The 24,017-nt window shown below is 47.3% G+C and overlaps 1 protein-coding gene across 1 annotated transcript in view; it reads left to right on the forward strand.

The window, feature by feature from the left end:
- ARHGAP8 (Rho GTPase activating protein 8) overlaps window positions 1-17,693 on the forward strand; it is a 47,943-nt gene extending 30,250 nt beyond the window's left edge. The window contains exons 6-10 of the mRNA XM_083180092.1: window positions 6,431-6,540; window positions 8,067-8,144; window positions 9,182-9,310; window positions 12,538-12,641; window positions 16,839-17,693. Coding sequence (XP_083036218.1) covers window positions 6,431-6,540; window positions 8,067-8,144; window positions 9,182-9,310; window positions 12,538-12,641; window positions 16,839-17,036 — 619 coding nt within the window. The 3' untranslated portion in view covers window positions 17,037-17,693. The remainder of the gene's footprint in view (window positions 1-6,430; window positions 6,541-8,066; window positions 8,145-9,181; window positions 9,311-12,537; window positions 12,642-16,838) is intronic.
- Window positions 17,694-24,017: the final 6,324 nt, after the last annotated feature.

Below are 24,017 nucleotides of genomic sequence, written 5' to 3' on the forward strand. Positions count from 1 at the left end.
TAAAGTATGCAATGATGGAATATATACAGTCACTGTAGATAGCAATACTTTACAGCTGGGTGGAATGATGAAATCAATGGTGGAACATCGGATCCGGAATATCGGATTTGAAGAGGCAACTGTGGGTCCGGAATGACGGACTGTAGTTGAGACTGTGGGTCCGGAACAATGGACGGAAGCTGAGGCTGTGGGTCCGGAATATCGGACTTCAGGGCCGATGGTGAAACATCGAATAGGACCAGGGTCCTGGAGCTAGGCTTGGATTGCTGGGCAGCGGATAGTGGATCACGGAGATGGAATACCCGGACTTCTCAGGAGATGGAATACCTGGAACACACTGCAGCAAAGGAGAACATGCACCAGCAGGTAACACTTGCATAGACAAATGACAACTGAAGCACTAGCATTGATCTGAGAGCTCCCAGCATACTTATACCCACTGGGTGGCCAGGATTGGCCGGGCAGGTATGACAGGGAGATCAGATCAAACAGGATTGGACGGGAATGACATGTGACTGGGAAAACATGGCAGCCCCCATGTCAGGCTATGGCGGGAAAGACTGTTTGTTCATGCCATGCTTGTGGCCAGGAGCATTAACGAGTGCAGCTGTAGTGAGCTGATGCATCAGGTCAGACACAGCTGCAGCATTAGGGAGTTACTGAAGAGACTGTGGAGAGGCACTAGAAGGTAAAATAATGTCTGTTTTATCCAGATCGTGACAGGCTGCTGTCAGTGAGGCAGGGATGTGCTGCTGTCAGTGAGGAGACAGGGATGTGCTGCTGTCAGTGAGGTAGGGGATGAGCTGCTGTCAGAGAGGCGGGGGATGTGCTGCTGTCAGTGAGGTGCGGATGTGCTGCTGTCAGTGAGGTGCGGATGTGCTGCTGTCAGTGAGGCGGGGATGTGCTGCTGTCAGTGAGGAGACAGGGATGTGCTGCTGTCAGTGAGGAGACAGGGATGTGATGCTGTCAGTGAGGAGACAGGGATGTGCTGCTGTCAGTGAGGTGGGGGATGTGCTGCTGTCAGTGAGGCGGGGGATGGGCTGCTGTCAGTGAGGCGGGGGATGTGCTGCTGTCAGTGAGGAGAAAGGGATGTGCTGCTGTCGGTGAGGCGGGGGATGTGCTGCTGTCAGTGAAGTGGGGATGCGTTGCTGTCGGTGAGGCGGGATGCGTTGCTGTCGGTGAGGCGGGGATGCGTTGCTGTCGGTGAGGCGGGGGATGCGCTGCTGTAAGTGAAGTGGGGATGTGCTGCTGTCAGTGAGGTGGGGATGTGCTGCTGTCAGTGAGGTGGGGATGTGCTGCTGTTCGTGAGGCGGGATGCGTTGCTGTCTGTGAGGCGGGGATGCGTTGCCTCACCGATGCGTTGCTGTCAGTGAGGCGGGGATGCGTTGCTGTCTGTATGGCGGGGATGCATTGCTGTCGGTGAGGCGGTGGTGCGCTGCTGTCAGTGAAGCTGGAATACGTGGCTGTTAGTGAGGCGGGGCTGGGCTGCTGGCGGGGAGGTGCTGTTGTCAGTGATGCGGGAATATGTGGATGTTAGTGAGGCAGGGATGGACTGCTGTTAGTGAGTCAGGCATAAGCTTCTGTTAGTGAGGCGGGGATGTGCTACTGTTGGTGAAGCGGGGATGCGCTGCTGCTTTATGAGGAGATTTTGATGACAATGGGAAGTAGTTCAAGTGTGCAGTTGGAAATCATACATGGTTCTGTAATATATCAAATCAAACATTGTAGTAAGAGTATAACTTAATTTGATATGTGTATGTGAATATATAATATAGATAGATATTAGTGTAGGTTTTATACAATGTTTAATATTGGTTGCTCCTTGGACAGTGATCGGATCCCTTAACCAACATCTCAATTACTTTGATTCCTTCAGACACTACAGGATCACAGCACTCAGTTCCTATTACTTATCTCCGTATGAGCTGCTGCTTATTGAACCGTTTGGGGTCAACAATAATTTGCGTGGCTGGCTGGACCAGCAGCAGCACTGCTAAGCGGATCATTATGCAGAAGTTATTAATGCAGGAAGGTGGATTGCAGGATACGGCAGACGCATCCTGGCGCTCTGCCCCGTCAGACACCGCATTGATAAACCTTTGCTCACCGAGCCGTTTATTTCACGCACTTAATAAAATACTCGTTACTGTCAGAGAATCTGCATCATCCGGCCGGGAGCAATGTCGCTCTTACCCTGTGCAAAAATCAACAGGAGAAAAAAGTAAAAATAAACATTTAAGTGCTGTAATGTATCACTTTCCTGTAATGGCGAACTGCGTCGAGTGAGGCAATGATCTGTAAAACAAACACAGAATTACTGTAGTATTGATATTGAATGTAGCTTTTGCCAGATTGCTAAATAGCGCCGCCCTCCATACACGATAAACGACAACTGAAAGTATGAAATTGAATACATGGATATCTGGCATTTTAACAAATGCCCTACAGTTTTTCATTTCCAATGGAGCACTGTGCTCTATCCTGCTGGCAGAGAGGGAAGAGCACAGTACCTCCACGGGAAAGATATGTTTCCATTTTCACCTTTTGGATACAATTTGCAAGATACCATTCCATTGATTTTTATTTTTTTAATCTACCCCTGATGAAGTCTTGACTAAGACGAAACGCACAGGGTGAAGTTGCAAGATTAACAGTCACTCAGAGGTGCTTCTGTCCAGAGATCATATACTCTAGTATGAAAAGGATGCTGTTGGCCTCTTACCATAAGTGGGGTTAAAACTTCATCTTACAAGTTTTATGTAAGCATCTATTTCAATATTATGGGAATTTTCTATAAATAAATACGTATATTAAAACCGCGTATAACGAGGGGTCCTTGGCTGTTTTTTAGGTGCTTTCAGTAAGTTTGCTTTCAGACCGCAAAACTGGCTTTGACCAGGTATTTTAAAACGTTTCTAAAAAACGGGTCTGCCAGCTTAAACCCCTTTCACACTGAATGTCTTTAACCCCTTCCCGACATATGACGTACATTTACGTCATATGTCGGTTGCGGGGGAATCAAGCCAGCTCACGGAGTGAGCTGGCTTGAAAGAGAGCAGGTAATGGCTGTATATTACAGCCAGGTCCCTGCTCTCACGGCCACGAGCGGCGAGTTCGCCGATCGTGGCCGTTTAACCCTTTAAGCACCGCGGGCAAAGCGACCGCAGTGCTTAAATAGCTGATCGGAGGGGGGGCGCCCCCCTCCGGCGCCGATCGGGGCCCCCCGCAGCGAGATCGGAGGGTGCCGATCGGTTGCCATGGTAGCCAGGGGTCTAATGTAGACCCCTGTGCTGGCCGTGTCTGCATACCTATCATATCCTGCCTGAGGCAGGATGTAATAGGAAGTGCATAAAATCACTACGTTCAGCCATAGAGCTCTATGGCTGAACCTAGTACAGGCGATCGCGCCCCCTAGTGGTCAAGTACACTAGGGGGCCTTGTAGTAAAAGTAAAAAAAATAAAGTTTAAAAATAAAAAAAAAAATAAAAAAATATTAAAAGTTCAAATCACCCCCCTTTCCCCATTTCCCAAATAAAAATAAATAAAAAATAAAAAAATTAAACATATTTGGTATCGCCGCGTTCCTAAAAGTCCGATCTATTAAAATATAACATTAGTTATCCCGCACGGTTAAAGGCGTAAACGGAAAATAATCCCCAACGCCAAAACTACGTTTTTTGGTCGCATCGCCTACCCAAAAAAAAATAGCTAAAAGAGATCAGAAAGTCGCCCATATCCCATAATGGTATTAATTAAAAAGTACACTTCAGCCCGCAAAAATGAGCCCTCACCCAGGTCCGTAGGTGGAAAAATAAAAAAGTTATAAGCCGCAGAACATGGCGACGCGACGCAAATTCGAAAAACCGTAACATTTTCTATTTTTTTTTTTTGTGGTAAAATGTAACGAAAACTATATAAGTTTGGTATCACCGGAATCGTAACGACCCATAGAATAAAGATAACCCATCATTTTAAACGAACTATGAACTCCAAAAAAAACGTAACCAGCGCAAAATTGTGGAATTGCGTTTTTTTTTCTTTTTACCCCACATTGAATTATTTCCTGATTCCCCAGAATATTATACGGTATAGTAAATGGTACCATTAAAAAGTACAACTTGTCCCGCAAAAAAAAAGCCCTCATGTGTCTATATAGCCGGAAAATTTAAAAAGTTACGCTTATTTGAACGCAAGGAGGAAAAAAAAAAAAAAATTACCATAAAAGGCAATGTCGGGAAGGGGTTAAACGGTATTTCAATGCAGTTTTTGTTCCTTCACAATAATTAACCCGTTTTAACCCATAGAAAACAGAGGATAAAAAAAACGGGTCTGAAACGGGTAGGACCCTGCTTTATTACCGTTTAGAAATACCAGTTCAATAGAACCGGTAAATTCACTCTGCACCTTTCAGACTGCACAAATTACCGTTTTAAAACGGCAAAATAACGGGTAAAAAGTGCGGTCTGAAAGGGGTATAAAAGGGTCTAATTTCAGCATCTAAAGAGAGAGTGACTCGGGTACGAGGGCTTCTCCATCTTCTGATTTATTTACATAAAGAAGAGAACTACGTTATTGAATTAAGGCGCTTTCATCTCTCCAGCTCGCTGAAGGAACCCCTGAAGAGGGATTATATTTGTTTGTTTTTTATGAACTTCAGATAAGCGCGGCATATATCTTACATCTTATATTTATATAGATTTTGCAATAATTGCTGGAGATTATTATTGTATAACAGCGTTAGCGTCCTCTTGGTATTTTTGATTTGTATATTAAGCCAGTGTGACTTCCACATTTCAACTCCTATGTTTACGTACTGTATCTCCTGGATTGTGAGACGAGTGTTCCTCGATATGCCGATAATAATCCACAGTCATCAGGCCGACATGAGAATGTCAACGCGAGGTTTGATCGCTTCTCTCTTATGTACAAAGATCTGGAATGCGATACATTCTGGCTTGGATGCAGAGGCCAATGCTGTCACCTATAGAAGCCTACGGGATCTCTCTGCAATTCCTTCTGGGAGGGATCCGGTCAGATCTTTCCCAGCACCCTCACTCAAAGTACTCCTGCAGTGGCGGTGGGGTGCATAGCATGCAAATGGCAGTGCTTGCCGCATCCCCCCCACCCCCACCCCGGACTTCTAGATAATGAGAAATCAATGTATAGAGAAGGAATGCCAATGGGTTAGTGAAATAAATGTAGTAGTATTGAATTAAGTGATAGGAGCACATACATCTGCAGTGTTCATTGTACAATTATACATTGCAGGTTATAATTGGGGAATTTGTCTCTTTCACAGAACCAATAAAATCTATATAACAGCACAAAAATTACTACATAGACAATACTAAATGTTTTGAAATGTTGTATATTTGCTATTTTATAATCTGCAGTGTGTGTATGTATTTGTATGTATGTATGTATGTATGTATGTATGTATGCAGGGCCGGCGCCAGGATCTGGGGGGGCGCCACCAAGTCTGCCTATCTGCCTATCCGGGTCCTAGCACACCCAGAGTGTTGTTAGAGGATGCATGACTTGGGACAGGATGTTCTAAAACAGAAAAGCGGTAGAAACAGAGTTTTCAGGGTTTTTACGGAATTTCTGTATGCTCCACCCCCCCTCCGCTGTGTCAGCACTGCGGAGGGAATCAAAGCTAGCAATTTCCTGCAGAAGCCTATGGCCTTCTTCCCGCAGATTGTGTAAGGGGTCCGTCACGGATCCCTCCCAGCATGCCCGCGGTGCATCGCAAAGGACAGCTCTTAGGGAAAGAGCTGCCCTTTGCGTTAATCGATATGTTAGAGTATATACGATTATTAAGAATGCAGTACCCGGCAGGGGGGAGTGAAAACTGGCGGCGGATATTAGAACATGTTGGAACATCATCTGGAACCCCTCTCCCCGGTGGCAGTGGTCAGTTAAGTACTCCAAACTTCCTTCATGCTGGGTCAAACATGCTGCCAGATGGAGAGTCCAGTGAAATCGAGAACGTAATAAGATATGAAAATGGAATGTGGCATTTGTAATGGGCATAGTGGTTGCCATCGATGGCGATTATACAGTAGGAAGTGGCCAGCAGAGGTTGTTAGCTATGCAATCGATGAACATCTACCGTTTCATTGAATGCTGGTCATCCCTGTTCTCTGACTTGACTGGCCCGTGGGCAAATCAGAACCTGGGGGCAGGTATTTATGGGTGTCAGGGGGTGGAGCTTTGCTCTGTACCCCAGCACCTTGTATAAAAAAAAACATTCGGTTATGCTGTGCCATATGGTTCACCCCCATTGATGGCAAAATTATTCGGCATCTGCCAAAAACCACAAATGATTCTGAATCATCTGTGGCCAAGGGCTCTCCATAAGTTGTGTTAAAGTAAGGGTGGGAACGGGAATCACACCATGAGAACAATCTATTTGACCCTCCATCCTATTTAGTATAAGTCTTTTTAATCTTCTCTTCTGTTACAGTCTAAAGAACAAAAATAATGGGGAGCTGATCCCACCCGTTATGGAACAGACTGTATCCTATCTGAAATTGAAAGGTGAGATTTTGTTTGTGAATTTCTTATAATTTATTTATTTGTTACTTTGTCCTGTTTTTTGTTTTGTTTTGTTTAAGTAATAAAAACTGTCAGCTTTTGGGTATTAAATGTAAATTGGGACGGTGCTGTGCTGTGTCGCTGTATGCATGTGGGGCTGCTATGCTGTGTCGCTGTATGCATGTGGGGCTGCTGTGCTGTGTCGCTGTATGCATGTGGGGCTGCTGTGCTGTGTCGCTGTATGCATGTGGGGCTGCTGTGCTGTGTCGCTGTATGCATGTGGGGGTGCTGTGCTGTGTCGCTGTATGCATGTGGGGGTGCTGTGCTGTGTCGCTGTATGCATGTGGGGCTGTTGTGCTGTGTCGCTGTATGCATGTGGGTGTGCTGTGCTGTGTCGCTGTATGCATGTGGGTGTGCTGTGCTGTGTCGCTGTATGCATGTAGGGGTGCTGTGCTGTGACGCTGTATGCATGTGGGGGTGCTGTGCTGTGACGCTGTATGCCTGTGGGGCTGCTGTGTTTCTCGCTGTATGCATGTGGGGGTGCTGTGCTGTCTCTCGCTGTATGCATGTGAGGATGCTGTGCTGTCTCGCTGTATGCATGTGGGGGTGCTGTGCTGTATAGCTGTATGCCTGTGGGGCTGCTGTGCTGTGTCGCTGTATGAATGATTTGTGTATAGTTTTCCAGATAAACATTATCCACTCTAGTAAATAGCGCAGGTAACTATAAATCTATCAGCACATAACACTAGAAGTGGTGTCTCTTACTGATAATCTTAGTACCGTATCCTCTGTTAATATTATGTTGACCTTATGGTAAGCGGCTTCTCTGTAACATAATTATTGCATTTATCCTGGTGACTCACCCTCTGTAGGGTCTCTAGTGCTCTCCAGGTACCACACATCCACATACTTGAGTTTTCATGCTACTAAATCCTTGTTAGGGTTGTTCCGGTGTTATTGCTGTGTGGGTAGGAAATGGTGGCTACAACCGGGACCTTTTTGCTGGGTGGGGGGTATTAGTTCAAAATTCAAATTGGGGAGCCCCACCAACTGCCATCCCAAACTCTGCCCAACATCACTGTCTAGGACCTCACTGACAGTTGCTTATGTGTCTAAGTGTGAAGGACAGTTGTTGCCTCTTTCTGGCGCCTCCCGGCCATCCTGGTGAAGTCCACAAGTATGAGCAAATGTAGACAGAGAGCAAACCCCTAACTGTCACGTTTTAGCCTTTTTTTTTTAAATGACAGGAGCTGATGGCCGGTAGTTTATCTTTCTCCACTTCATTGCTCTTAGTACATCTGACCAATATAAGGCCACAAAGTTTGACACAGAGGCTGCATTGCTCCCTAGAACACATGGAATGAACGCTGAATTGATGACATCATCAACTTATGACATCAGAACCCACCGGACAGATATTTCGCTTCTCCGGGTTATATGTATATTCGCGTCACACGCGTGTTAGAACATTAATCTTCCAGGCCATCTATTTGCCCGATGTAACTGCGCCAATGTCTCTCTCCTCCCAGGCATGCGTGCGGAGGGCCTGTTCCGAAGATCGGTCGCGGTCCACATCATCAAAGACGTCCAGAAGCTGTACAACCTCGGTCAGTGTTCCTCAAAGCAATCTGCAGTCAGCGGAGCGAGCCCATCTCACCGCTGCTGAATCTATTTGCTGCTGTAGCGCCCGCTCATTAAATTAGTTAATCATAAAGCCATTTGTAATCTAGATGTCGGGTTAACGGGAGATGTAGTGAGGCCTCTGGGGAGATCGCAGCAGGGATTTACAGTGTACTGTATGAGGCTGGGGGGGGGGGGGTGTGATTCACAGAGGAGAGAAATCACCAGCCTTGTTCTGTGGTGTCTGAGATACATCTCCCAGGGGTACACTTCCCCGTGCGGACAGCATGGTGTATATCGTGGTGGAATATAGTGTCCCCGGGTCCTGACACGACGGGTGAAATGTCACGAGTGCTGAGATTATTAGTAATTATATTGTGTGTCACTATGTCACATCACGTGCACAGTGCCAAGTATCCCTAGTCCGTCATATCCAGCATCCCTGGGGGTTTATTAATTTATAATTCTATATTCAACATAATGTGTGTACGCAGGTTTATGGGAGAAGGAGCTTGGCTGGAGCTGTAGTTTAGGAAACTATCCCACATGTCCAGAAGTCATTGCACATCATCCTATATAATAGCGCCTCAACTTTATGGGGGGATTTAAGTGTGTTGTTCGAAGGCGGCCACTAGAGGGCGTCCGGCTGAGCAATTCAAGTGTTGTCAAGTCACGAATGTAACGATCAGTCATGTGACTGCAACTCGGTGTAAAAAAAAGTCTGTAGACACGGTCAAGAGGTTCAGTTGTTGTTTTGACCAAGCACCGGAATGGGGAAGAAATGTGATCTAATTTCCTTTTACTGGCACGTGCTGGGAACTTAATTTCTCAATTCTAGCGCATTAAACGCGAAGTACAACAATAACATAATGACTTGCTCTGTGATTCTTGAATCTATTATTTCACTGCTTGAATTGCTTCTAAATTTGCAGACTTAATTAATATTCAGGCGTTCTGTTTGCATGTTAAACAACTAAATATTAATGAGTGGAACCAATCAACGTGCCCCTGTGTCAATCTGCAGGAAAGCCAGTGAATCTGGATGAATATGGAGACATACACGTACCCGCGGGCATCCTGAAGACCTTTCTGCGGGAACTCCCGGAGCCCCTGTTGACCTACGACTCTTACCGGCCGATCCTGGAAATCACCGGTGAGTTTGGCCTACGTGGTGCGCATCAGGCAGCCATTGTAAGAGAGCACAGGGGGAGGCGCTAATTGCAGATCTCCAGCTATATACAGTATGGCTCCCGCTCATTTATACGCTGTAAAACTGCTTTTCCAATTGATTTTTTTTTTATTCAGTCAAATGAATTGTAAATCTGAATTTATTCAAGATTTTAAAGGTCACCTAGAATACATTGTAGAACTTGTCACTTCTGTCGGCAAAGACAGATTACAGGGCGGACGTTAAGGAGGCGGTGGGAATTCTCAGCATGGGTGTGGGTCGTTTTATCGACCATAGTTAGGTGAACACTGTTGGGTCGACATGTGAGAAGGTCAACAGGGTTCTAGGTCAACATGGCTCAAGGTAGACAGGTGTCTAGGTCGACATAGAACAAGGTCGACATTGGTTTAGGACGACATATGCGTTAGGTTGACATCGGTTATGTCAACATGGGTTAGGTCGACAGGTCGCAAGGTCAACATGGGTTTTTCACAGTTTTTTTACCCGAATGTTGACACAGTCGACATGGACACAGTTGGAAGTCAACCGCAGCCCCTCGCATTGTTCGCCATGCTTCGGGCACACTATTTTATTCTCCCACCACGGCCTAGTGGATGGTAGGGCATGAAATACCGCCTGTCGACACATGTCGGCTCAAAAAACAGTGAAAAACCCATGTCGACCTAACGCATATGTCGACCTATACCCATGTCAACCTTGACACCTGTCGACCTTGACCCATGTCGACCTAGGACCCTGTCGACCTTCCCACATGTCGACCCAACAGTGTCGACCTAATGACTGTCGACCTAAATGCAGTTGACAATACGACCGTATGCCCTCAGCATTAGGCCTTAATGTGCCCTATGGACATCCTGCCATACCCCAAAGTAGCCTTACAGGGGGCAGATGGACAAAGCATTGGAGAGCGAGATAAACTGCCACCCATTCATCCCCTAACTGTCACTTTTCAAATGCAGGGGTGGGTGTATTACGCCTGGCAAAGAGATAAAGTGGAAGGTGACAGCGCACCAGCCAATCAACCCCCAACTGTCATTTTTCAAACTGCTGATTGGCTGGTGCATTATCACCTTCTACTTTTATTTTCACCTTGAGGGCGATTCAGACTTGATGGCTCGGGTCACATTTTGCTACCATGGTCGGCGGTGGGGGTTTGCGCGTGTAAAATATGCCCACGTGCAAGCCCCCTGGGCGAACGCCTACAAGTTTCACACTCTCTGCCAGTTACACAATGGTGGGCAGGAAGCGTTTTATGGGCGTGCCCAGTGGCGTAGCTTGGTTTGGGGCTCCCCCCCCCACCGTTAATGGGGGGGCGCCTCCCACCCCCTCCCCACCGGCCTCCCCACCCTGGCCGCCGGTGCCCCCCCCCTAACGCCGCAGGCTTACCTGTCTGCGCGTCCCGGATCCCCTCCTGGCTTCCATTAATAATTCTATGCAGACGGACCACAATAAAATGGCCGCCCCCATACTGCAGACAGTTTCAGAGAACGGTCTGCTTTATGGGGCGGCCATTTTATCGTGGTCCGTCTCCATAGAGTTGATTGAAGGGGATCCTTGGACGCGCAGACAGGTAAGCCTGCGGGGGCTGCGGTGCTATAGTTACGCCACTGGGCGTGCCCTCAAAACCGGTGTGTGCGCCCATGGAAATGCTGGGCGTTCCCCCTGCAAACACAGGCGTGCCCATGCATCCTTGGGGTGGGTGGCAGACGTCAGCGTCTGCCCCCAATTCAGCTAGTAGTGGCCATCTGAAAAGTCAGAGTGAAGGCGGGAAAAATCATTTGATTGGGTGCGGCCGTCAAATGATGTCTCCTCCGTGAGGGGGTGTGTCAGCTAGGAGCGGACTGACTGATGGTTTCTCTCAAAGGGCCAGATTCTCTATGGTGATGGTGATAATCAACCATCCAATCAGCTCCTACCTCACATTTTTAAAACACAGTCTGTGATATGTCAGACAGGAGCTGATTGGCTGGCTGTTTATCACTCTCTATTTTATCACTTTTGAAGCTTAGAGAATCTGGTAGTTGTATATTAGTTTCCAATGTGTATACGTTCAGTATCAACATTCTAGATGTCGACAACCGGCTGTAGTTATTGTTAGGCTGTGGTTATGGTTACTTCCCAACTGATAGGAAAAATAGGGTATGAATCATTTGGTCGACCATACGTTGGTCGACACCATTATGTCGACATGCTGAAAGGACGACATTGGACAGGTTGACATGGGACAGGTTGAGTATTAGGTCGACAGGTCATTAGGTCGACACAGGCATTAGGTCAACATGGGCTTAGTCGACAATCTAAAGGTCGACTTGGAGTTTTCACAGTTTTTTTACCTGAATGTCGACACAGTCGACATGGACACAGGATAAAGTGCACCGCGTCCCCTCGCATGACTCGCTGCGCTAGCCATGCTTCGAACACTGTGTTTTTTTCCCGCCACACCCTAGTGGATGTTAGGGCATGAAATACCGCCTGTCAGCACATGCCGGGTCAAAAAAACAGTGAAAAACCCCATATCGACCTTTTGACTGTCAACTTAGCCCATGTTGACCTAATGCTTGTGTCGACCTAATGACCTGTTGACCTAGACTCATGTCGACCTTTCAGCATGTCGACCTAATAACTGTCGACCTTACGCTTGTCGACCTAATGACCGTATCCCTAAAAATCCATAGTTGACATGCTGACTGTCAACTTTATGCCAATCTAGGGATGGCCATCGACCACCGATGATTCAAAATCATCGATGGTTCATGGCCGATGTCGAATACTTTTGCCATCGATGGGGGAGAACAGATGGTTTCCCTCCATCGATGTAACAGCATAACGATGTTTTGCTGTTTTTTTTTTTTTTTATATGTGCCGGGACACGGAGCATAGCTCCGCCCCCGATACCTGCGAAGCCCCGCCCCCACAGGCCAATCAATCAAACACAATGGAAGACCATCCGATATGTAAAAATATCTATGGTCATCCATTGCATAGTTTAGCACTATCGATAGCCAGTTGCAGAATTGCCGTTGATGGCAATGGCAACGATGTTCATCCCTATGCCAATCCTATTTAAACATAAATGATGTGGAAATGATCGACTATCAGGACAGAATAATGTTATAGAATGTATTCTCAATAATAGTTTTTTTGTTTGGAGGAAATCCCAGCGTGTAACTTGTTCTGTTGTCTTGTTCCAGCCGTGGAGACCATTCTGCGGGTAAACAGCTGCATACAGATCGTACAGCGTCTCCCGGAGCATAACTACGCCATCCTGAAGTATCTCATGTGCTTCCTTAACATGGTACGTGGCAGACGCTTCTGGTTGGTGCCGGTTTGGTTACAGTGACGGCTGCTGCTCTTTCTAGGTTGTTGTTTTTTTGTAAATAACAATTCTCTTTTTCAGGAACAGTTTAGTTGCAGCCCCTCTCCCCAGAGCCCCTCATTTTTCCCTTTGAGACCTCCTCCCCTTTCCCTGTTAGACCCCTGATGAAATCAGATTTTCTGTAGGAGAAACGCATCCTACAGTATTATTTATTGTATTTTATTAACTGGTTCTTGTGTTTTACAATTGAAAACAATGATAAAACAAACTGGGTAATTACACCCAACCAAAATGGTAGGAAGGCCCAGGGTGGGTCGGGTCTTCCTCTCAGACTACAGATAACAGCTATACCCCTCAGCACAGGGGTGGCCAAACCTGTCCTCAAGATCTACCAACGGTGCATGTTTTCCAGGCAACCTGTGTATCTATAGTAGGAATGAATGCAGCAGGTTTGAAAATGTGACCGTTAGTATTGACTACACCTGTGCACCAGCTAGGTGACCTGGGAAATGTGACAGTTAGTAATGACTACAGCTGTGCACCAGCTAGGTAACCTGGAAAACATGGACCGTTGGTAGATCTCGAGGACCGATTTGGCCACCCCTGCCTCAGCACATCATAGAGCCTTGATGGCTAACCTTGACACTCCAGCTGTTGTTGAACTACACATCCCAGCATGCTCTGCTTCACTTTTGCTATTTGGCCATGCTAAATCTGATGCAGAGCATGCTGGGATGTGTAGTTCAACAACAGCTGGAGTGTCAAAGTTAGCCATCAAGGTAATGGAGTGACCAGCTTAAGGTCATATGGAAGTACTTTAAGCTATATTGGTATTCTAAATTGGTGCCAAGCCATATTTTATTTTAAAAAATGGAGGACCTTTATTTAAAAATGCGTGGGGTGCGCTCTGCAATTTTCAAGTCTATGCCCCCCCCCCCTCACAATCTTACATCTGCCTCACTAACATATCACTCCTCACCTTATATACTCTGTGCTGCTGGAGGACCATGCAGCCTCCCACTATATAACTCTGTCTGTGGCTTCCTGCTGCCTCCATTTTCCTCCTCACATCATGTCACTGCCCCTGTCACATGTAGCCCTGTCCTCACTGACACATCACTCATCTCCTGATATACTCTGTGCTGCTGGGACCCTGCTCCTCCCACTATATAACTCTCAGTCTGTGGCTTCCTGCTGCATCCATTCCCCTCCTCACATCATGTCACTGCCCCTGTCACATGCAGCCCTGTCCTCACTGACACATCACTCATCTCCTGATATACTCTGTGCTGCTGGGGACACTGCTCCTCCCACTATATAACTCTGTCTGTGGCTTTCTGCTGCCTTCATTCTCCTCCTCACATCATGTCACTGCCCCCGTCACATGCAGCCCAGTCATCACTGATTCATCACTCATCTCCTGATATACTCTGTGCTGCTGGGGACCCTGCTCCTCCCACTATATACTGTAACTCTCAGTCTGTGGCTTCCTGCTGCCTCCATTCCCCTCCTCACATCATGTCACTGCCCCTGTCACATGCAGCCCTGTCCTCACTGACACATCACTCGTCTCCTGATATACTCTGTGCTGCTGGGGACACTGCTCCTCCCACTATATAACTCTCTGTCTGTGGCTTTCTGCTGCCTTCATTCTCCTCCTCACATCATGTCACTGCCCCCGTCACATGCAGCCCAGTCATCACTAATACATCACTCATCTCCTGATATACTCTGTGCTGCTGGGGACCCTGCTCCTCCCACTATATAACTCTCAGTCTGTGGCTTCCTGCTGCCTCCATTCCACTCCTCACGTCATGTCACTGCCCCTGTCACATGCAGCCTTGTCCTCACTGACACATCACTATCTCCTGATATACTCTGTGCTGCTGGGGACCCAGCTCCTCCCACTATATAACTCTCAGTCTGTGACTTCCTGCTGCCCCCATTCCCCTCCTCACATCATGTCACTGCCACTGTCATATGCAGCCCTGTCCTCACTAACCCATCATTCAGCTCCTGGGAATCCTGCCCCTGTGCTGCTGGGGACCCTGCACCTCCTACTATATAACTCTGTCGCCTCCTGCTGCCATCATTTTTTCATTGTATGGAAAGAGAAAAGAGCTTTATGTAGTAAGAGCAATTAATAACATTTCATTATTGGAATTGGAAAATAAAATCTGTACAGCTCCAGGTAACCTCTTCCTGGCTTCATTAACCTTAGCGGAGGCTCTCAGGGAAACCCTTGCGCCACTCACTGAAGATCCTCTGTGTTCGGCCGCGTGGAGCCTGCACTGTAAATGACATTTGCTGAACACTAGATGCATCATCTCTATGCACTCGCTGAGAGCCAGGTACTTGAGGCGGTAATGAGGTGTGCAGAGGTCCTACAGTAATTAGCCAGCCAAGCGCTGCATTATGTACAGCACAGAGTACATTAGCGCCCTGGCTCTCATTAAATCCATAGCATCAGACTCCACAACCGCGGCTGTCACTCGCTCTCTGGACTGACGGACGGGTCTGGATGGGCTGCAAGAACATAATTCTATTCGACAAAAATGTGCATCTAGATGTGCGTATAAATCTGATTACTCAATTAGAGCAATGATATTAGCAATTCCCCATGTGACACATTAAAGTCATTAGTTCTGTAATTGCGCGGGTGGAACTGCATTATTCAGATGGAATCTATTATGCAAAAGCAAAATAAATAGATAACTCAACAATTATATACTAATCCCGCCTGCAGATAATTAGCCTCATACCACCCTCCTTCACATCATGTCACTGCCCCTGTCACATGTAGCCCTGTCCTCACTAACACATCACTCATCTCCTGATATACTCTGTGCTGCTGGGGACCCTGCTCCTACCACTATATAACTCCCAGTCTGTGGCTTCCTGCTGCCTCCATTCCCCTCCTTCACATCATGTCACTGCCCCTGTCACATGCAGCCCTGTCCTCACTGACACATCCCTCATCTCCTGATATACTCTGTGCTGCTGGGGACCCTGCTCCTCCCACTATATAACTCTCAGTCTGTGGCTTCCTGCTGCCTCCATTCCCCTCCTCACATCATGTCACTGCTCCTGTCACATGCAGCCCTGTCCTCACTGACACATCACTCATCTCCTGATATACTCTGTGCTGCTGGGGACCCTGCTCATCCCACTATATAACTCTCAGTCTGTGGCTTCCTGCTGCCTCCATTCCCCTCCTCACATCATGTCACTGCTCCTGTCACATGCAGCCCTGTCCTCACTGACACATCACTCATCTCCTGATATACTCTGTGCTGCTGGGGACCCTGCTCCTCCCACTATATAACTCTCAGTCTGTGGCTTCCTGTTGCCTCCATTCCCCTCATCACATTATGTCACTGCCCCTGTCACATGCAGCCCTGTCCTCACTGACACATCACTCATCTCCTGATATACTCTGTGCTGCTGGGGACCCTGCTCTTCCCACTATATAACTCTCAGTCTGTGGCTTCCTGCTGCCCCCATTCCCCTCCTCACATCATGTCACTGCCCCTGTAACATGCAGCCCTGTCCTCACTAACACATCACCTGTCTCCTGATATACTCTGTGCTGCTGGGGACCCTGCTCCTCCCACTATATAACTCTCAGTCTGTAGCTTCCTGCTGCCTCCATTCCCCTCCTTCACATCATGTCACTGCCCCTGTCACATGTAGCCCTGTCCTTACTGACACATCACTCATCTCCTGATATACTCTGTGCTGCTGGGGTCCCTGACCCTCTTGCTATATAATTCTCAGTCTGTGGCTTCCTGCTGCCTCCATTCCCCTCCTCACATCATGTCACTGCTCCTGTCACATGCAGCCCTGTCCTCACTGACACACATCACTCATCTCCTGATATACTCTGTGCTGCTTGGAGACCCTGCTCCACCCACTATATAACTCTCAGTCTGTGGCTTTCTGCTGCCTCCATTCCCCATCTCACACCATGTCACTGTCCCTGTCACAAGTAGACCTGTCCTTACTGACACACATCACTTATCTCCTGATATACTCTGTGCTGCTGGGGACCCTGCTCCTCCCACTATATAACTCTCAGTCTGTGGCTTCCTGCTGCCTCCATTCCCCTCCTCACATCAGGTCACTGCCCTTTGCACTCAGCAAGTTGTACTAAGATTCATTTTCATTCCTTGACAGGTATCTCAGGAAAACATTAACAACAAAATGACCGCTTCCAACCTGGCCTGCGTCTTCGGACTGAATTTAGCGTGGCCTCGGGAGGGAACGCCTTCGCTAAACGCCTTGGTGCCGGTGAACATGTTTACAGAGCTGCTGATCGAACACTACTCAGCAATCTTCAGCACCAGGACGGTCCCCGGGGAGGCGCTACCCTGACCCACATTGTGGATAATCATAGAGATTCCGCCAGTCGTTTTCACCATAGAGAAATGTTACAGAAAGTTTGCACTCATGTTACCGATTGGATATTTATATTGGATGTTTTGTTACAAAGTTATTTTTCATTAAGATATTTTATTTAATACAAATGACTTCGATGATCCCAGTAGCCAACTTTTGAAGGACAGCTCAAAATTCTGATGCCAAAATGAGGAGGAGCTATGCATAATAATGGGCAGGGCTTCATGTTTTGGAGGTGTGGCTTGTGTGGATGTTATTATAGCCTGTTAGGGGGTATTTGCTCTCAGTAGATCTAGAAGCCTCATTGGGCGACTTAACCCCCTGTTAAGTAACCATGGAAACTTCTTCAGATCTACTCCTCGAGAGGGCTGGATTAAAGATACTGGATGACTAAACCAATTTTGATTGGTTGGTTTTGTAATGCGCCCTCCCCGTACTTTAGTCAGTATCACCGTGGTTACAGCAGATCATGTAGCGGATACCTATGTTATTTATGTGCTTATTCTGTTTGCACTGCTGCACTAAAGCAGATTCTCATTGGAGTGATAAAGTTGTATATGATGGCCATGGGAGTGTTATTCTATTTTATTGCATTTTATATTGAATATGTGACTCTTGCTATTAACACTGTCTTGTGTGTTTTTTACTTTATTCCGTTCTATTGTGTACAAAAAGGGTAATGCAGTGTTCCCCTTCACTAACACTGGCCCTTATTCTGATCTGGGCGGTACGGCCCGCGTGCGGCCGTACCGCCGATGTTTTCGCTCTGCACATGCGCAGAGGTCACTCTGCGCATGTGCAGGGGAAATCGCCGCACAAAAATTTTATACGCCGCAAAGGGGGCGTATAGGGGCGTGAGGGGCTTAATAGCCTCATTTACCTATGAATACGCCCAGCGTTTCATGGGCGTTCCCATGCAAACGCGGGGCGTATGCATGGTAATGAGGCTATGACGCCAGTGATGGGGGCGGAAAGCTGACATCGCCGGATGTCAGCTCTCCGCCCCCATACAAGCTTTCACACGGACGATTGTCCGTGTGGTCTAAGCTTGCGGGAGCTGCTGGAGCGTGCGGCCCTGCCTTCGATGGTCGCCGACCATCGAATGCAGGGGGCAGCTCCCACCATGGTGGAGGCGTACGCCCCACCATTTTCATGCGGATCGCCAGCCGTCCGCGTACGGACGGCCGTGGCGATCCGTATTGTAGGTGGGGATTGGTTTGTGCGGCCGGAGCAACGTATGCGGCTCCGGCCGCACAGACCAGAATAAGGGCCACTGTCCGGCTGTGTTTCTGTTGGTGTATGGTGTTGGTGTACACCAGGGGTGGGGAACCTTTTTTGTGCCAAGGGCCGTTTGTATGGGGAAAAAAATCCTTCGGGGGCCATATGTAAAAATGTCTCTTACAAATTGTCCTGCTGCAGCCGTCCCACTCTTCGGCGGCTGCCGCTGAATAGGACTGACAGTCTCCAGTTGCTGTTGATTAGGAGGAATCTTGCGAGAACTACCGACCTCTCGTCAGAATTCCCCTTTACGTGACTCCCGGCAAAGCCGCCTGGTGGGTGGGAGGGCCACTCAGAAATCTACGGGGGCCGCATACGGCCCCAGGGCCTGAGGTTCCCCACCCCTGGTGTACACGTTTGTATACCTGATGTGTTTCTGACGCAAAAGAACCTCTGTATATTAAGGGGTGTTAATGGGTTGACAGTGGTCAATGATCAATAGGTCAACACCAGGTGGTCAGTAGGTCAACACTGACATTACGTCAACATGTATTTGATTGACGGCGACTTAGGTTGACCTTGTTTAAAAGGTCAAAAGGTTTAAAAAGTGTTTTTGATATTTTATTTTAACCCTGAACCTATCAATCCCCATAGTCCCTAAGCCCAAACCCCCTCCTTCCTCCAGTCTTACTCTTACCCTAATCCTTCCCCAAGTGCCTACCCCTAAACGTAATGCCAACCCTCAAATTCATGAAAAACTTTAAAAAAAAAAACAGTGTCAGATTTTTTGTGTTGACCATGCCAACATAAGTCATTATTGATCTGCCATCCAAACAGTGGTAGAGCCAGGGGTGAGGTTGCAGCAAAGTCCAAAATTTGGATAGAGGAGCCCCACCCACTGCTAGTCCCGGCTGGCGATGTTTGGCAGTGTTTTGTGGTATCAGTTGGTGCCGCTTCTCTATTTAAATTCTGGATTGGGCTGCAGTCCCACCTCTGGATCCGCCATACCTCAAGATCTAATCTGACAGTAAAGCAAGAAAGAGCTGGAGGCCGCCAATGGGTCCCCAGAGGACCACCTGTTGCCTTCGGACGGCCTCTTAAGCATCAATAAGCGCTATGGGAGGAAGAGCGCTATACAGTTAAAATTATTATTATCGTCAATGATTTAAGCGAAAGTTGTGCTGCGCACCGGTCAGGTGACCCAGAAGTTCTGTTTAATTTAATAAATGAACCACAGGATATTTTTCTCCTCTCTACCAGGGCTATTCTGCCACCAGTGATAAGTCGCCATTCTTGAAATGAAACAAAAAGCGTTGAAACGGTTAATATAATAGTGAACGCTGAACATTTCCCCAGTGCCATTCCTCACTGCTCCAGCAGGTGTCAGGACAATCTCAGAACTGAACAGAAATGTCACCACCGGTGTGAAATACATGATTTTCATTAGAGAAGGGGCGCGCGTTGCACCTAAACACGGCACTTACATCTCAGCCCATATTTTATTCAGCCCATCTCAGGGACTGTTGCTAAACTTCTTCCTCCTGAGCATTTGGGATTAAATGTACCAGTAGATTTAATGTGTAGAAATATCCAGCCACATATGTCCGCGCTGCAGCCTGAAAACAATGGTTTCAGTGTCTTCCCACTCTGTGGTTTATGTAGATGTAGGCCAGGAATAAAACAGGGAGTCAGCAGAGAGTGGAATTCTCACCCCATTATGGGGGTTCCCCTGTAGCCCCATGGCCAGTCCAAACCTACCAGCCAACCCCCTCTTATCTGTACAAAATTTTGTAACTCGAGGTATATTGACATTAGAGAAGTCGGTCAAGTTACGTCTGGTAGAATGAGCCCCATTTAGTGGAGCATGTGGAAAGGGAAGCGGTCATCTATTAGAATGAACTTAGGTCTACAGTCATTAGGTCGACCCCACTAGGTCGACTGGCAGGAAGGTCGACCTGACTTAAGGTCGACATGGGCCAAGGTCGACATGACTAAAGGTCGAATTTGCATAAAGGTCGACATGAGGAAGGTCGACTGGTCATAAGGTCGACATGGGTTTTTCACTGTTTTTTGAGCCGACATGTGCCGACAGGCGGTATTTCATGCCCTACCATCCACTAGGGCGTGGTGGGAGAATAAAATAGTGTGCCGAGCGCAGCGAGGCACCATGCCCGAAGCATTGCGAGCGAAGCGAGCGATGCGAGGGTCCGATTCTCATTGCCAACTGTGTCCATGTCGACTGTGTCGACATTCGGATCAAAAAACAGTGAAAAACCCATGTCGACCTTATGACCAGTCGACCTTCCTCATGTCGACCTTTATGCAAATTCGACCTTAAGTCATGTCGACCTTGGCCCATGTCGACCTTAAGTCAGGTCGACCTTCCTGCCAGTCGACCTAGTGGGGTCGACCTAATGACTGTAGACCTAAGTTCATTCTGACAGATGTCCCGATTCCTGTGGAAACCAGTGGATTAAATAATAATAATAATTGTATTTATATAGCGCTGGTTCTCCAATAGGACTCGAGGCATGATAAAATGGAGAGTGATAAACCTGCCATGTCACAGACTGTGTTTAAAAAATGTCAGACAGGAGCTGATTGGCTGGCTGTTTATCTCTCTCCATTTTATCACTTTTGAAGCTTGGAGAATCTGGCCCTTTATGAATGGAATGGTTAGGGTATAAAACTAGACTGACTTAGGATAGACAGTCAAAAGGTCGACAGGTCTTTTAACCATGTGTTAAAATGTCGACACGGTGAAAAGGTCGACAGACAAAATGTCCACATGGGCAAAGGTCGACATACTTTTTTAATGTTTTTAGAGTGTCTATGTTGACATAGGTAAAAATGGACACTGTCTAAGTCAGGGCTGGGCAACACCGGCCCTCCAGATGTTGATGAACTACACATCCCAGGATGCTTTGCATTCATTTTGCTACGTGGCCATGCTGAAACTGATGCAAAGCATGCTGGGCTGTGTAGTTCATTAACATCTGGAGGGCCGGTGTTGCCCAGCCCTGGTCTAAGTGTACCCTGTCCCCTCGCTGCGCTCGCCATTCTTCGGGGACGGTGCCTCGCTGCACTTGGCACACTATTTTATTCTACCTCCACATGGCATGAAATACCGCCTGTCGGCACATGTCGGATGAAAATGTTGTAAAGAAAAAAAAATGCATGTCTACCATTTCCATGTCGACCATTAGTCCCCGTCGACTTATTGACTGTCTACTTTTTGACCCTTGTGACTGTCTACCATTAGTGGTCGACCATAGGACTGTCTATCATGAGTCAGTTTATGATCAGTCCGGATACCAATGTAATACAGTACGGGAACAATGAAGTACACAAAAAGTTTTTCATAAGTGATGCTAAAGGGAACTACGGAAATGCTTGAGTAAACAGGAAAGTCTTGAGTGTTTTTGGAGGATTTGAGAGTGGAGGCCGCTCAAACTGTGCGGGGAAGTGAGTTCCATAGAGTCTGAGCCGCATGGCTGAAAGTTCAACCCCCAGATGGATTAAGGGAGATTCTAGGTACTGCTACAAGTCCTTCATCTACAGATCGCAGTAGTCAGGTAGGTGGGACAGTATGGAACCAGAAGCTGCTTCAGGTACCTGGGGCCTTGGTCATGTAGGACATTGAAACTCAGGGCCTTATTCTAGTTCACTGTTTCTGACAAAATCCTTCTTAGATGGACAAAATCATGTGCACTGCAGGTGGGGCAGATGTAACTTGTGCAGAGAGAATTAGATTTGGGCAGGGTTTTACTTCAAAGTGAGATCTATATTGCAGTGTAAAAATAAAGCAGCCAGTATTTACCCTGCACAGAAACGAAATAACTCACCCAAATCTAATTCTCTCTGCACATTTTACATCTGCCCCCCTGCAGTGCACATGGTTTTGTCCATCTAAGAAGGATTTTGTCAGAAAGAATGAACTACAATAAGGCCCTCAGTCTAGAAATACAGTATAGAACAAAAAAAGTTGATATTCTCTAGGTACCCAGTAAATATATATATGCACGAATAAAACCAAGCAAGAACAAATAGTTCCAAGGGAAATATACCTCTCCTAGTTATAGGTAAAATTGTAATATAGACAAATGAGTGGTACATAGGGGCAGGGCCGGATTAACAATGGGCCTGATGGAGCTTCAGCTTCAGGCCCACTCTCCAGGGCTTTCCAACGAGCCCAGCCCCGTGTCGCTAGCCCCCAGGGAACCAGAGATACCGCCAGGCAAACCTGGAACGTTGTCCCCATAGGATAACATGGAACCCGCTAATTCCGACCTCCACCCGGTTCCAACGGCTGCCAGTTCCCACTCCGGCATTACAGAAGCTGGAGGTTGATCTCAGTCGAACCCAAATTGCTGGGCCTTCAATCTGATACTTGGTCCATATGGGTTCATTGGTTCTAGAGATATTGTGGGTAAACCAATTTTTTTTTTTTTCATTTCTAATATGTAATTTCATGGCTGTTCATGTTGTTTGAGGTCAGAATTCTCTGGAACCAAACGGCCCAGTTTCACGGGACCAAAATCATTCGAAGCCTACATTTAAATGGGTCAGTTGGTTCCAAAGATATAGCTGTTTGTTTAAAGGGGGCGGCGGTGGTTTTCTCTCCCCCTCACACCAGAAAATGCAGGGATTAGGCTGGTGTAAAAGGGGCCAGTCCGAGAATGTCCTTGCATGATCCTGGGATCATATTCCCAGGTAAGTCCCTGCATTTTCTGGTGTGAAAGGGGTATTATTTCAAATAGCCGGGACATGCAGTGCTCTGAATACAGCCGGGCAGCCCCCTGCTCTCTGCCCGGCTGTCAATCAGTGCCAGATTAAGCCTTCGGGGGGCCCGGGGCACTTTAGACAGGGGGACCCCCTTGCACTTGTCATTACTGGCCACAAATTGCATGAGAGAATATTATACTGTCAAAACACAGAGTAAAGATAGTATAAACTTGGTCAATGGGTAACTGCTTACTCTGTAGGACTGTAGGAGACCTCACAGTGTCAGTGCTGCCTCTGATTAAAAACCCTCCCATGACTAGGCTGCTGCTGCTGTCCTCCATAGGCCTGAGAAGCATGTAATGAGCTCCACCAATCAGAGCTCAGCATAAACCTCTCAGCCTCTGCCTTCTTGTGCAAAGTGTCATGGGACTTAGTCAACTCCCAGTAATGCACTGCACACTTGTGCAGTCAGTGTGCCTTGGCTCCCGATGCTCTGCTCCATTAATCAATGTCACATTGGCAGATAGGTGAAGCTGCAGCACTACCCCACTCCCATGCACAAAACCTTTAGCTAAAAAAAATAGAAATAATGTTTTTGTTAAAAATACATGCTAACCACAGGTGGCCCCTAGCTAGAGGGGGCCCATGGGTACTGACCCCTTTTGCTGGCCCTGCTGTCAATGGCTGTCATTTCTGCCCCGCGGCGGCTGTCCTCCAGTTACCGCGAGCATGTATTCCCCCTTGGCAATGAGCATGTAATCCCACATGGCAACGAGCATGGAACCCCTGGCAATGAGCATCGAACCCCTGGCAATGAACATGTAGGTAAGCAACACTTATGTAGCATCATTTTTAATAGGCATTATGGTGTTTGGCATAATACCTAATGGACATTATGGTGTGTGGCTTAACATGTAATGGGCATTATGGTGTCAATTTTTAATGCGCGCCAAATGCCCCTGTTTATGGAGCATATTGTGCATTTTTGCTCAATCTGTTTGGTATAGTGCAGGC

Source organism: Crinia signifera, chromosome 4, assembly GCF_055691185.1.
Source record: "Crinia signifera chromosome 4, ASM5569118v1, whole genome shotgun sequence".
Taxonomy (NCBI): Eukaryota; Metazoa; Chordata; class Amphibia; order Anura; family Myobatrachidae; genus Crinia; species Crinia signifera.